The sequence below is a fragment of the Dendropsophus ebraccatus genome, chromosome 8 (assembly GCF_027789765.1).
Source record: "Dendropsophus ebraccatus isolate aDenEbr1 chromosome 8, aDenEbr1.pat, whole genome shotgun sequence".
Lineage (NCBI taxonomy): Eukaryota > Metazoa > Chordata > Amphibia > Anura > Hylidae > Dendropsophus > Dendropsophus ebraccatus.
Genome location: NC_091461.1, coordinates 23,600,371 through 23,612,699, shown reverse-complemented (window position 1 = coordinate 23,612,699; position 12,329 = coordinate 23,600,371). Strand labels below are relative to the sequence as shown.

General features: G+C 44.5%; 1 protein-coding gene across 5 annotated transcripts in view; it reads left to right on the top strand.

Moving 5' to 3' along the window:
- ADAM12 (ADAM metallopeptidase domain 12) overlaps positions 1–12,329 on the top strand; it is a 395,681-nt gene that overhangs the window by 363,147 nt on the left and 20,205 nt on the right. For 4 of the 5 annotated variants that reach the window (XM_069980036.1, XM_069980034.1, XM_069980038.1 and 1 more), the window contains 2 exons: positions 3,927–4,029; positions 5,920–6,096. In XM_069980036.1, coding sequence (XP_069836137.1) covers positions 3,927–4,029; positions 5,920–6,096 — 280 coding nt within the window. Of the gene's footprint in view, positions 1–3,926; positions 4,030–5,919; positions 6,097–7,351; positions 7,766–12,329 lie in introns of those variants that run through there. The other variant, XM_069980035.1, reaches the window with a different exon arrangement.

Here is a 12,329-nt window from a genome sequence, read left to right as displayed (position 1 = left end):
GATCGGAGTCTATTAAAGCATATCTGGCCTCATACACATGGCTTTGTTTTGGAATTGTTTTGCACAGATCTGCAATGTAGCTTACATGGAAATGGGCTTATACTGTACCTGTACAATCCTCTAAGCATACAGGTTCTTATACGGCGTATGAGAAAAATGAGTTCTCAGACATCACAATTGAGCACAGTAGCTCAATTTTGCCAACAAGTTACAGCAACGCCTTTTTCTTTTTCTAGATACAGTAGCCCCATTTCTTTATTAGTTACTGCAGCTCTCCTTTATTCACTAGTTATACCAGCTTCCCTTTCCCCACTAGTTACAGTAGTCACACTCTCTTCACTAGTTACAGCAGCTTCCCCTTCTTCAAGAGTTACAACAGCTCCTGTTTCCCCACTAGTTACAGCGGCTCCTCTTTCTCCACTAGTTACAGCAGCCCCTATTTCCCAATGAGTTTCAGTAGCTACTCTTTGCCTTCTAGTTATAGTAGCTTCTCTTTCCTCACTAGTTGCAGTAGCTTCTCTTTCCTCACTAGTTACAGCAGCTCCTTTTTCCTCACTAGTTACAGCAGCTCCTCTTACCCCACAAGTTGCAGTGACTCCACTTTCCTCACTAGTTGCAGTAGCTTCTCTTTCCTCACTAGTTGCAGTAGCTTCTCTTTCCTCACTAGTTACAGCAGCTTCTCTTTCCCCACTAGTTACAGCAGCTTCTCTTTCCCCACTAGTTACAGCAGCTCCTCTTTCCCCACTAGTTACAGCAGCTCTTCTTACCCCACTAGTTACAGCAGCTTCTCTTTCCTCACTAGTTACAGCAGCTTCTCTTTCCCCGCTAGTTACAGCAGCTTCTCTTTCCCCACTAGTTACAGCAGCTTCTCTTTCCCCACTAGTTACAGCAGCTTCTCTTTCCTCACTTGTTACAGCAGCTTCTCTTTCCCCACTAGTTACAGCAGCTTCTCTTTCCTCACTAGTTACAGCAGCTTCTCTTTCCTCACTAGTTACAGCAGCTTCTCTTTCCTCACTAGTTACAGCAGCTCCTCTTTCCCCACTAGTTATAGCAGCTTCTCTTTCCTCACTAGTTACAGCAGTTTCTCTTACTCCACTAGTTACAGCAGCTTCTCTTTCCCCACTAGTTACAGCAGCTCCTCTTTCCCCACTAGTTATAGCAGCTTCTCTTTCCTCACTAGTTACAGCAGTTTCTCTTACTCCACTAGTTACAGCAGCTTCTCTTTCCTCACTAGTTACAATAGCTCCTCTTTCCTCAGAATAAAAATTATCCGACAACCACCTGCAGGTGACCAGGTTTGTCCTGCACTGGTCTATAGATCCATAAGACAGAACTGTCAGGACTCCATATGCCAACTACCAGTCTCCATGCATACAGCTTTGCTAGCAAAAGTGACAAGTAGTAATTACATTACAATAGGATTTGAAGGAGACGACACAGAAGGCAGACATCTAGGCGCATTTCATTCCTTGAGAAGCAACATATGTTATGACAGGTTTTCTCGTAAGAGGTGATACTTCCCCTTCCAAAGTACGAAAACTGCTGTTTGTTTTCTTAGTTTTCTCTGTATGCAGGCAAATATATGTGAAAATTCTGCTCTGTGGTTACCAGTATATGTGCAAACAGATATCAGTCATCAGGGCTGGTTCTCGAGGCGGAACATCAAGCTCCTGGGCCCCAAGACAACATTTATAATAGGGCTCCCAACGTCTATGTGCTATTTATAATACTGATGTCTTCTTATGTGGCTGAGCTATGTAAGATATAATGCCATACAATGATATTATACCATCCTCATAAAGTGATCTGGGATCTCTGGGGCACTGGGCAAGTCTTCTCCATTCAAATCAATTGGGCTATGCTGCTGTTCCCTACAAAGCAAAGAGACTGGGGGCACTACATAAGGGAAAACAGTGAATTAGAACTGCTATCCCTTCTTTCTCAAGATGTTGAATGAGTCTGTATGACCATAAAGTGATGGCATACCTTAAAGGGGTTGTCCGGCGATAAAAAATTATTCACAGAATAACACACATTACAAAGTTATACAACTTTGTAATGTATGTTATGTCTGTGAATGGCCCCCTTCCCCGTGTCCCACCACCCCCACCCGTGTACCCGGAAGTGTGGTGCGCTATACATTACCTCTCACGTGCCGACCACGGTCTCCGATCGTCAGCAGTGACGTCTTCTTCGTGAGTCCGGCGGATCTTCCCGAGTGCCGGCCGCCCTCTGCAGCGTCATCCGAAGCTCAGCCGCGATTGGCTGAGCATAACTGTGCTCAGCCAATCGCGGCTGAGCTTCGGATGACGCTGCAGAGGGTTGCCGGCACTCGGGAAGATCCGCCGGCCTCACGAAGAAGACGTCACTGCTGACGATCGGAGACCGTGGACGACACGACATGCGGTGAGTATAATGCACCACACTTCCGGGTCTAGCGTGGGTGGGGGGAAACACGGGGAAGGGGGCCATTCACAGACATAACATACATTACAAAGTTGTATAACTTTGTAATGTGTGTTATTCTGTGAATAATTTTTTATCGCCGGACAACCCCTTTAAACCAGGGATTGTGACTGAAAAGTGCAAGCTGTCCAGGCATGATGGGAATTGTAGGTTGCAACAGCTAAAGGGCCACAGGTTCTCCATCCGTTCACTGTATGAGATGGTAATACCTCCTTAAAGAGGATGTACCATCAGGTACATCATCTTTAATATGAACCACTGGTAGAACGGCGCAGTTACGGGGAAGCCGGCGCCGCGGTCCACTTTTTGAACCGTGGCTCGGTTCCTGTGTAAGGCGCCATTCTATCCACGGGTACCGGGCCGGGGCTGAAGCACAGGAGGCGAGCCGGGCCGCTTCCAGTGGGACCTGATGATAATATAGCTGATAAATTATGTTCTCTGTAATCTAGGAAACCCAACAGTTATTCTGCATCATAGAATGTACTAAATTATGTGTGTGTGTGTGTGTGTGTGTGTGTGTGTGTATGTGTGTGTATATATATATATATACAGTATATATATATATATATATATATATATATATATGTGTCCAAAAGTAGGTGAGCAGTATGTGTAATAATGCTATGACGGGGGAGATTCATCAAACATGGTGTAAAGTGAAACTGGCTCAGTTGCCCCTAGCAACCAATCAGATTCCATCTTTCATTCCTCACAGACTCTTTGGAAAATGAAAGGTGGAATCTGATTGGTTGCTAGGGGCAACTCAGCCAGTTTCACTTTACACCATGTTTGATAAATCTCCTCCGATTCATAACCTTATTACACATACTGTCCACCTACTTTTGGACCACCCTGTATATATATGAATATTAGCTGGTTTATACATCAGATATTCATAAACCCTATTATGGAACTCTAAGTTGACAGACAGGGTGCCCCATTCAGGACTCTCACATATTAGCTAATGGCTACTCCATTTCTTCTTTGCGCCAAATGGCCAGCCTAAAATGAGCTATAAATCTAAACTAGAAGCGCTACATCCCCTCTAATATACAGGGCAAATAAATTGACAAACTGTGTGTGACCGATACACGAGTGACAAAGCAAACAGCAAAGAAAAAAAAAAGGTTTCTATGGCTCCGGCGGCCTTAGCTGCTATCTGGCTAACCCTTGATGGAAACCTAGTCAACTGAACTGTAGCCTCCACATTTGAGGCCCTTATTGGCCAGGCCCTGGATTCATTAGAGCGGTCTCCTGGGTGTTATTTCCACAGATTGCAGAAGCTAATTTACCAGGCTAGTGGCTTCCAAAAAAATCAATATTTATTTTCAGTCCTGCAAGAGTATTTGATCATTTTTTACTCCCGTTGTTAGCCACGGTGAATAAAAATGAAGAGACCCTCCACCGTGTCATTGCAGAGTGAAGCTCTTCTGTGTTCTATTCAATTATTTATATTGCAGGTCAGCGAGTCCATCAAGAGCCGGCCGGGCAAATGAAGCTAATCAAGAATACAGCACAAAGCTGTGCAAACAACTGCTGAGCAAGTCCTTGCCGGGCCACGAGGTGAGGATGACCTCCATACTTATTGCCGCTATATGTCATGTAATACTTAGGGGCGGTCTATCAATATCGACTCAACTCAACTGCTGGAAGAATTAGATCTATAAGATGGATTCTATAGTCTGATGTTGGTTGTGCTACAGAACGACTGAGAATCTGGAATCTCCCAACACCAAAACGGAAAGGTTTGACTGAAAGAATGAATTCAATCTTATGACTGAAAACCAAAGAACCACAGTGGACCAAGCAGTCCGAATGTATTTGCGATGCCCTGGCCCCTGGGGGCCACTTCCGCAGTGCTGGTGTTATGAGCGGGCAATGACCGGGGCAGCTGCAGGGGTTATACTTGTCACGGTATAGGCCTGAGGGCGGCACAGCTGTAGGGCCGGTCTGTGGAATCCGCGGGTGATGATGGGCATGCGATTCTTCGCTGCACTTAGTCAGGGCACCAGTTAGTGGACACCAATGCCAGGGTTCAGTAACAGCGGTTTTATTATAGATGAGGTAACTAGTAGCAACAGTTCTGTCCGGATGCAACCGGGTATATAGCAGGCTTTGACAAATAAAGCAGGAGTGGTGCTGCATAGGCTGTGAGAATACGTGCCGGATGATGGGAGTAGGAGTATGAGAGAAATAGCGTTGCTGGGTGGATTAGCTTGGGAATAATACTTGCTGTGAATCCTTGCAGCGATGAGGAGAGATAACGGAATGACACCCAGATGAGAGAGAAGACTCCGGACACTTGAGCAGGCAGATACAGCCGAAGACTGGTATATAGCAGCAGACTTAGTCACTCTTCTGTGGGAGAGGATAGAACCACACAACCTCCTTGCTTGGAAGCAGGGGCTCAACTCTCTTGTCAGCAGGAAGTGGGAGGTCACATGGTTGCTCCTGGCCAGAGCTAGTCGGCCATTGGAGGAACCATGGTTACAGGTCACGTGATCAACAGCCTTGCATACCACTGTACACTGTAATACACAGGAACACATGAGAATACACATGAAAATGCACATTACCAGAGAATACTAGGGGAAAACCAGCAGCAGTTGCAGTGCAAACACTTACCAGAACAGGCATTGACACAGCAAGAGAAATGGCCATAATAGGAGTAGTAGTCTGCATGTTCTGGGACACTGCATATTCACTACTAGAGATGAGCACAACTCCAGCATGCTCACGTCCGATCGTTCGGCATTTTAAAGTGTACCATGAGGTACATCCCTTTTTTTTTTTTTTAACAGTAGCAGATTGGCACCGGCACGGGGATCCTATTGGCCTTTTTTGGAAACTGGTCTCACACTCGGCGCTATTCTTTGCCCATGCACCGGCCCAGCTCTATGCACTGGGGGCGGGCCATTGATTCTAATAGAGCCACGTCACAGAGGGGAGGGATATGGTCCCACTGCTTAGAGTCAGCTATGCGCACAGCCAAAGACTGGCGCCATGCACATGAACTGGGCAGCGTTTCAAAAAAAGTACTGCACCAACAGGATCCCCGCGCTTGCACCGATCTACTAATGTAAATGGTTTAATACCAGTGGCTGAAGAAGTTGGATGCAGCCCTAGGGACTCCTAGAAAACATGGACTATATCCATGTTTTCCTGGACTCTCTAGGGCTCTATCCAACTTCTTCCATCACTGGTATTTAAATGCCGAGCACGCTCGAGTTGTGCTCATCTCTAGTCATTACTAGACCATGCTCAGTCCATTCAACCCCCCATCCCCTTTATTTAGCCAGCTGTTGGTAGCCAAACCTTAACCGTTCTGATATTGATGGCCATCAATATCAAATTCTTGGACAGTCCTTTCATTCTAATTATATTCCTTCCTGATCATCATGTATCTAGTTACTAAACACAAGACTGAGCATTCAATCACTGTGTTATCTGCAGGGCGGGAAACCACACAGACCACATTGTTATCAACCAGTGGACATCAGTTATCCAGTAGGAATATTTGAATCTCATGAGCACAATGTCCACCACCATCCACTACGTCCACCTCCACCTGTCCAGAAGAATACGCCCACTCAACCACTTCCAGCAAAACCATCTCTCCGAGGCATACAGGTATGTACATACTTCTATACTGAACTCATACAGAAACAAGTAATAATATGCCCAGATTTTACCATCAGTATTATGGCCATATGGACTGAGCTAAAATACACATCAAACCCATCTATAGGTTATATTAATTAAATATGCTATAGATGTGTGACCAGTGGGAGCCCAGCCTTTGAGGTCCCCCATCCTTGGTGGAGAGGCGGGAACACATGCTGAAGCATACTATGACAGGAATCCATTCCTGTGTCTGGGATTATTGGAGAATTAAGGGGTATTATGGGGGGAGGAATTTTTTTTTTAAATCAACTGGTGTCAGAAAGTTATACAGATTTGTTATTTACTCCCATCTTAAAGAAAATGCAAGTCTTCCAGTACTTATCAGCTTCTGTATACAGGGGCGTAACTAGAAATAGCAGGGCCCCATAGCAAACGTTTGATTGGGCCCCCCTTCCTTCCCAACCGACCCTAATTTGTCCACCTGGTGCTGCAAATGATGACAGCTCAAGGGGCCCAGTGTATTGCAGGAGTAGGCAATGGGCCCCCCTGATGTGGTGGTCCCCATAGCAGCCGCTATGGCTGCTATAGTGGTAGTTTTGCCCCTGGCTGTATATCCTGCAGGAAGTGATGTATTCTTTACATTCTGACACAGTGCTCTCTGCTGCCACCTCTGTCCATGTCAGGAACTGTTCAGAGCAGTAGCAAATCCCCATGGAAAAGCTCTCCTGCTCTGGACAGTACTTGACATGGACAGAGGTGGCAGCACAGAGCACTGTGTCATACTAGAAAAACACCACTTCCTGCAGAACATACTTAAAACTTTTAAACAGAAGTAAATTACAAATCTGCACAACTTTCTGAAACCAGTTGATCTGAAAGAAAAAAAAAATGTTGGAGTACCCCTTTAATAAGTCTAACATATGTATGATGGGAAAGCACCTTTAGCTCTTCCTTAGAAAGCATCATGTGGCCAAATCTTTACACCCCAGTGTTAACCCTTGCAGTGACATTATACCTGTAGGCTGTTTGGCAGTGTGACAAATGAAATAAAAGTACACACAAAGAACATATAATACCCAAAAGGTGTTCTACATCCACATGACAACTGGAATACGGGTATCAGGACACTGCATTATGGACCATTATGAAGGTCCTGAAAGGTTAAAGGAAAGATTCTGATAATTTTTTGCAGAGTAGAGGTAGACATACAAGCTGTATATCAATACGAATACAAAATACGAATTAAATAAACTACCGATAGGTGCCCAAAAGAAAACAAAGCGGTTTGGACATCTGTAGAGAGAGAAGGAAGAGCCATCATTCACTTGTACGTTTCAGCAATTTCTGAAGTTCGAGTTAGTGCAAACCACACAGATTTTATCCAAACTTGTCTTCATTGTGCATTCATAAATGGGACAAAGACAAAGAAATGTCTGCATTAAAGAACGAAAAAGACGGTTTAATCTCCATTTATCTGCGAGATCGGGTCTACAGACGAAAGGAAAGATCATTACTTATGTATGAGGTGTCAACATATTCCCGGCTCTGCATAAAAAGACAAGAAACTGATGCCTGTTCAGGAGCAGAACCTGCTGAGCGCCCACTTCTCACGCCCAGCAGCTTACTCTAAGGGGGAGGCTTCCCTCCTGGAATCACCGAGAAGTTTGGGTTGAAGAAAAAGTTATTTGCTTCACAGCAAGCTTAATGGTTGCAAAACACTTAGTGGCACGATACACTTGGTGGTTGGAAAACATATAGCACTAAAATACTCAAGTAACAAACTCGGTTTGTTAACCCTGGTTAACCTATTTAATTTTATTGTTAATTTTTTTGGTATATTTCAAAATAATTTACTGTGATGGACGGGAGATATAACTCGGACGTCAGTTATTGAAGGTGTATGCCCAAGGTGATGAAATATAACTTTAATATAACTAAAAGATAAACATTTTTTTTTTACATGGAGTAGAAGTAAGGGGTGACATGTCCTCTCTACTGTTACCAATGGCTGTGCTGGGAACTGCAGGGCTGCATAAGCCCTGGTCCATATCACTACCATTACTGAGCCTCCCGTGATGTCTATATATAATTCCTGTTAGTAACAGATTAGACTTTATACTTGGGGAAGCTGTCTGCGTCCAGAGCACTGCTGCCTGTAGCAGAGTGAGCAGTGATTGACAGTTATCTTGGCTATACAGACTACAGTATCTAACTGTCACAAGACGAGGGCTTGAACAGCCCTGCAGTTTCTCTGCAAAGCCATTGTTGCTAGTAGAGGGCCCATGAATAGAGATGATCGAACATCGGAAAATCTTAGGTTCTATAGAACTGGAACCTTGTGGAACCTTCCGCATTTGATTCCCGATGCCTTCCCGGTCCGTGGGGAAGGAGGAAACAGCCCCGGTACCGCCTGGAATTCTGGGATACAGCCTATTACCTAGGCAGAATCCTGGAATTCCAGGCGGTACTTGGGCTTTCTCCTTCTTCCCCACGGACCAAGAAGGCATCGGGAATCAAATGCGGAAGGTTCGAGTTCTATAGAACCAAAGATTTTTCGCTGTTCGATCATCTCTACCCATGATGCCATGATCAATGTGAAAATGTAAAAAAAAAAAATTACAGTACAGTTCAGCAATACATATTACCACATACAGGCGTCTATTCCCTCATCCTCTGTTAATAAAATGTAGACATTACTCCACTGACTCTACCTGGGAATTAGAATAACCTTGATACACACTACATGCATTATTTTGTTTTGTGCTTTTTATGTTTATATCCAATTTAATGATCCATCAAAAACCCTTGGAATGCCACAATATCTCTAATATCTCCTATGTGCTTAGCCGGGGTATGATATCAATGTAAACAATGTACACTATAGCACTTCCCCACACAGACCCTCCGGTCTAAGTGTAATATCAAACACAAAAATGTATATAGATGCAAAAGTTACCTGTCCCTGTGTCCTATAGGGACAAAATAGTTCAAGTCCAGTAGCATGGTAACAGCATCTCACTTAGGCGGAAATACGGAAAAAAAGAATTTTATTCCAGCATGGCAAACAGAGCGACGTTTCAACCTTATAGGTCTTTCTCAAGCATACAGAGTTAGGACAAACATGCAGTATATAAGGGATCATCAGCCAATGAACAGGGAACATATAATTAACACATATTAACCTTTAATAACCCGTGTTTCAACAACAATTACAGATAAACTTTATTTAAACAACATCAAGTGCTATATTTATTACCATAGGGTTAAAACTACTCACAGGGCGCTAGTCTCCCACAGGTGCATCCACTATCTGAGCTACAGAGGAGCGCGATAAGCACAGGCGCCGGCGTCTCACGGCGCTTACTGCGCTTGCGCTAAACAACACCAATCACAGCAAGGTGGGCGTCGACAGTCGCGATCATGTGATCGCAACCATAGCAACTCACCACGCTCAGCCTGACGTGAGTCAGCCGGCCAGTGCCAACGGCAGAAACCTAACTCCTGCCAAACATTAATACAATACAAGGAAAGGTCCGGTAAAAAGTCCTGTACTCCAGCCGATCTTCAACCGCATCCAAAGCAGGTCACATACGGAGCGTTCAAGGATAAAGTCACACCATAGCCTCTCCAGAAGCACATACGGCATAAACAGCTCCTCCTCATGCAGACAGGTTGGTGATCACAGATCACTGTTATTGATGTAGTTCCCCACTCACCATTTCAGGTCATGAGCTGCAACCCATCACATATTGCTGTGTACTGTAGTTCCACCAATATCATGTGCTGTGGTCCCTCCATCCATAAGCGCAAAAGCACACACTCAGTCCGCGTGTGTCCGCTTCTCAGTGGTACCATCGGACCATATAGCAACACATGTAGCAAATAGACCTGGGCAAGGTGGCTTCCTGTACAGTAGCAAGCTGGCAACTCCGGACCGCATTCGTCAAAGTATCACTTCATGATTGTCAGTTCTTATGAGACAGCTTCCAGTATAAATCCCATAGGGAATCACAGAAGGCAGCTGGAGCAAATATGGCAGAAGGCTCGGCTGAAATCACATCAGGATGCAGAAAATATAAACTCCTCTGTAGTCTGAACGCTCATCATTTAGTGGACCCATGGCAGACAAGCGGACATGTCTAAAAACAGTGAGAAACAACAGATTAAAAGATGATAAAACCATCACTAAAAGCAAAAATGGTTGAATCCTAACAAATATTATATTACAAGTACGGACTAGATGCATCACATATTCGGCAATACCTTATACTCCATATTCGGCAATACCTTATACTCCAAATTTTGTCCTAACTCTGTATGCTTGAGAAAGACCTATAAGGTTGAAACGTCGCTCTGTTTGCCATGCTGGAATAAAATTCTTTTTTTCCGTATTTCCGCCTAAGTGAGATGCTGTTACCATGCTACTGGACTTGGGGTATGATATCAGGTTGGTCTCCATAGTGATTCCTCATATTGAGTCCTTCAGGATGAGCCGCAGTATTAAACACAAGGATTTCCTGCATGAAACAACAAATGTATAATGATAGACACCAATACAACCACTCACATTCATATACCCGTCTGCCCCATAGACCACCATTACTATATTATTTTACAGTAGGAGCCTCGGCAGCTTCTGCATTAGGACCCAGGATCAGTCCCGTTAGTCCTCGGAGTGTCACACTAAAGTCCGCTCCACTTTCCATTCCGCAGTAATTGGAAATGGTATTTCCGTAATCGTTTGCTTTTACTGCCGCCCAACAATCGAAAAAGAACACTGTAAAAATGTTTAAGATTTCTTCTCCTGGGGGTACAATGAAACACATGTGCTACTTGTATATACATTATATGGAGGCGATCAACTTTACAGTTGCCATTTCCAAGAAGACTGGGAACTGTATGTAGCACACCGCAGCCATAAAATATAACTAGTGGCCATCCTGGTAAGAACATCCAGCATGGGGCTGAGCCGAGATACAATGTCATTATACCGTAGTTAGTGTTCCTGGAACTGCAGCCGAGCATCAGATCCTTGTCAGGGTTGCTTGGTTTCTGTAATTCATCTGATGGGGAAAAAAAACTACTGATAAGATTTTCCTGGAAAAGTGCAGATAGTGGATTTGCTTACAGTGCGGTTGGTGTTATACATACAGTCAGTAAGCAGGACCGTTATATAGAGAAGATAGTTTATGTATTCCCTTGTGTGAGCTTCACATCTCAAGGGAGGAGGGATAAGAAATACTGATGTACTCCGAAGCTAATGCGAGATCCTTGGAGGGGATTGAAACGGTGGAGAACTCTGATTGTTAGGGGTGATATGAAGTGCAGGGACTATCCTGCAATTTCATCTTCTCTTATTAGTCGGGATCTGACCTTCCTGCTTAACTCAGGGTCATTTGGTGTAGTAGTTTCTGATTGGTTAGCTTCTGTTTAAAGGGTTTTTTTTTACGAAATTTCTATGTGCCTCCCAGGCTGTAAAGCAATAAAACACTAGATACTTACCTCCCCAGCTCCCCTGGTGCTGTCGCTGTCAGATCTCCCAGTTCACGCTGCTTCGTTGTTGTTGTTCTTTCTCCTCCTCATGACGTTCTGGTCTCCACTCAGCCAATCAGAGAGCAGAGCAGCAGGACAACGCCAGAAGCTGGCTGAACAGGAGGGCAGCGCAAACTGGACAGTCTGACAGCCACAGAGGAGGAAGGATGTATATCGTTTACTACATGGAGAGACGTACTAATAATAATAGTAATTCCTTTATTTATAGGGTGCCAACCTATTCCGCAGCACTTTACATAGCTTGCCATCACTCATATCATAAGAGAAACAGATCGCTGATCTCAGGGAGACCAGCCAAACGATGACACTGCCAGCTGCTAGTGAAGGCGCTCAATGTAGTGAAATTCTAGGTGCATTGCCTCCTGGGAAACATGAATATGCAAAAGAAGAGCCTGTGGAGCTTTATTGAAGAGTCTCGAAACACAGGACTAGCCAGATATCCCTTCGGGAAGGACCCAGCCAAGAGGTGGGTCCTATAGGGAAACCTCCAAAACCACCATATTAAGTGGCCCTATAAGTCAATGTAATGACAAGGGAAAAACCAAGGCCAGGTAACCATCCACATACAGCTGTTTCGGGGTGTTGCCCCTCATCAGTGTGGAGCAGGATTCTGGCTAGGTGGGAGCAATGCCTAGTAGAGCCATAAGAGAAACAGATCGCTGATCTTGGAGAGACCAGCCAAATAA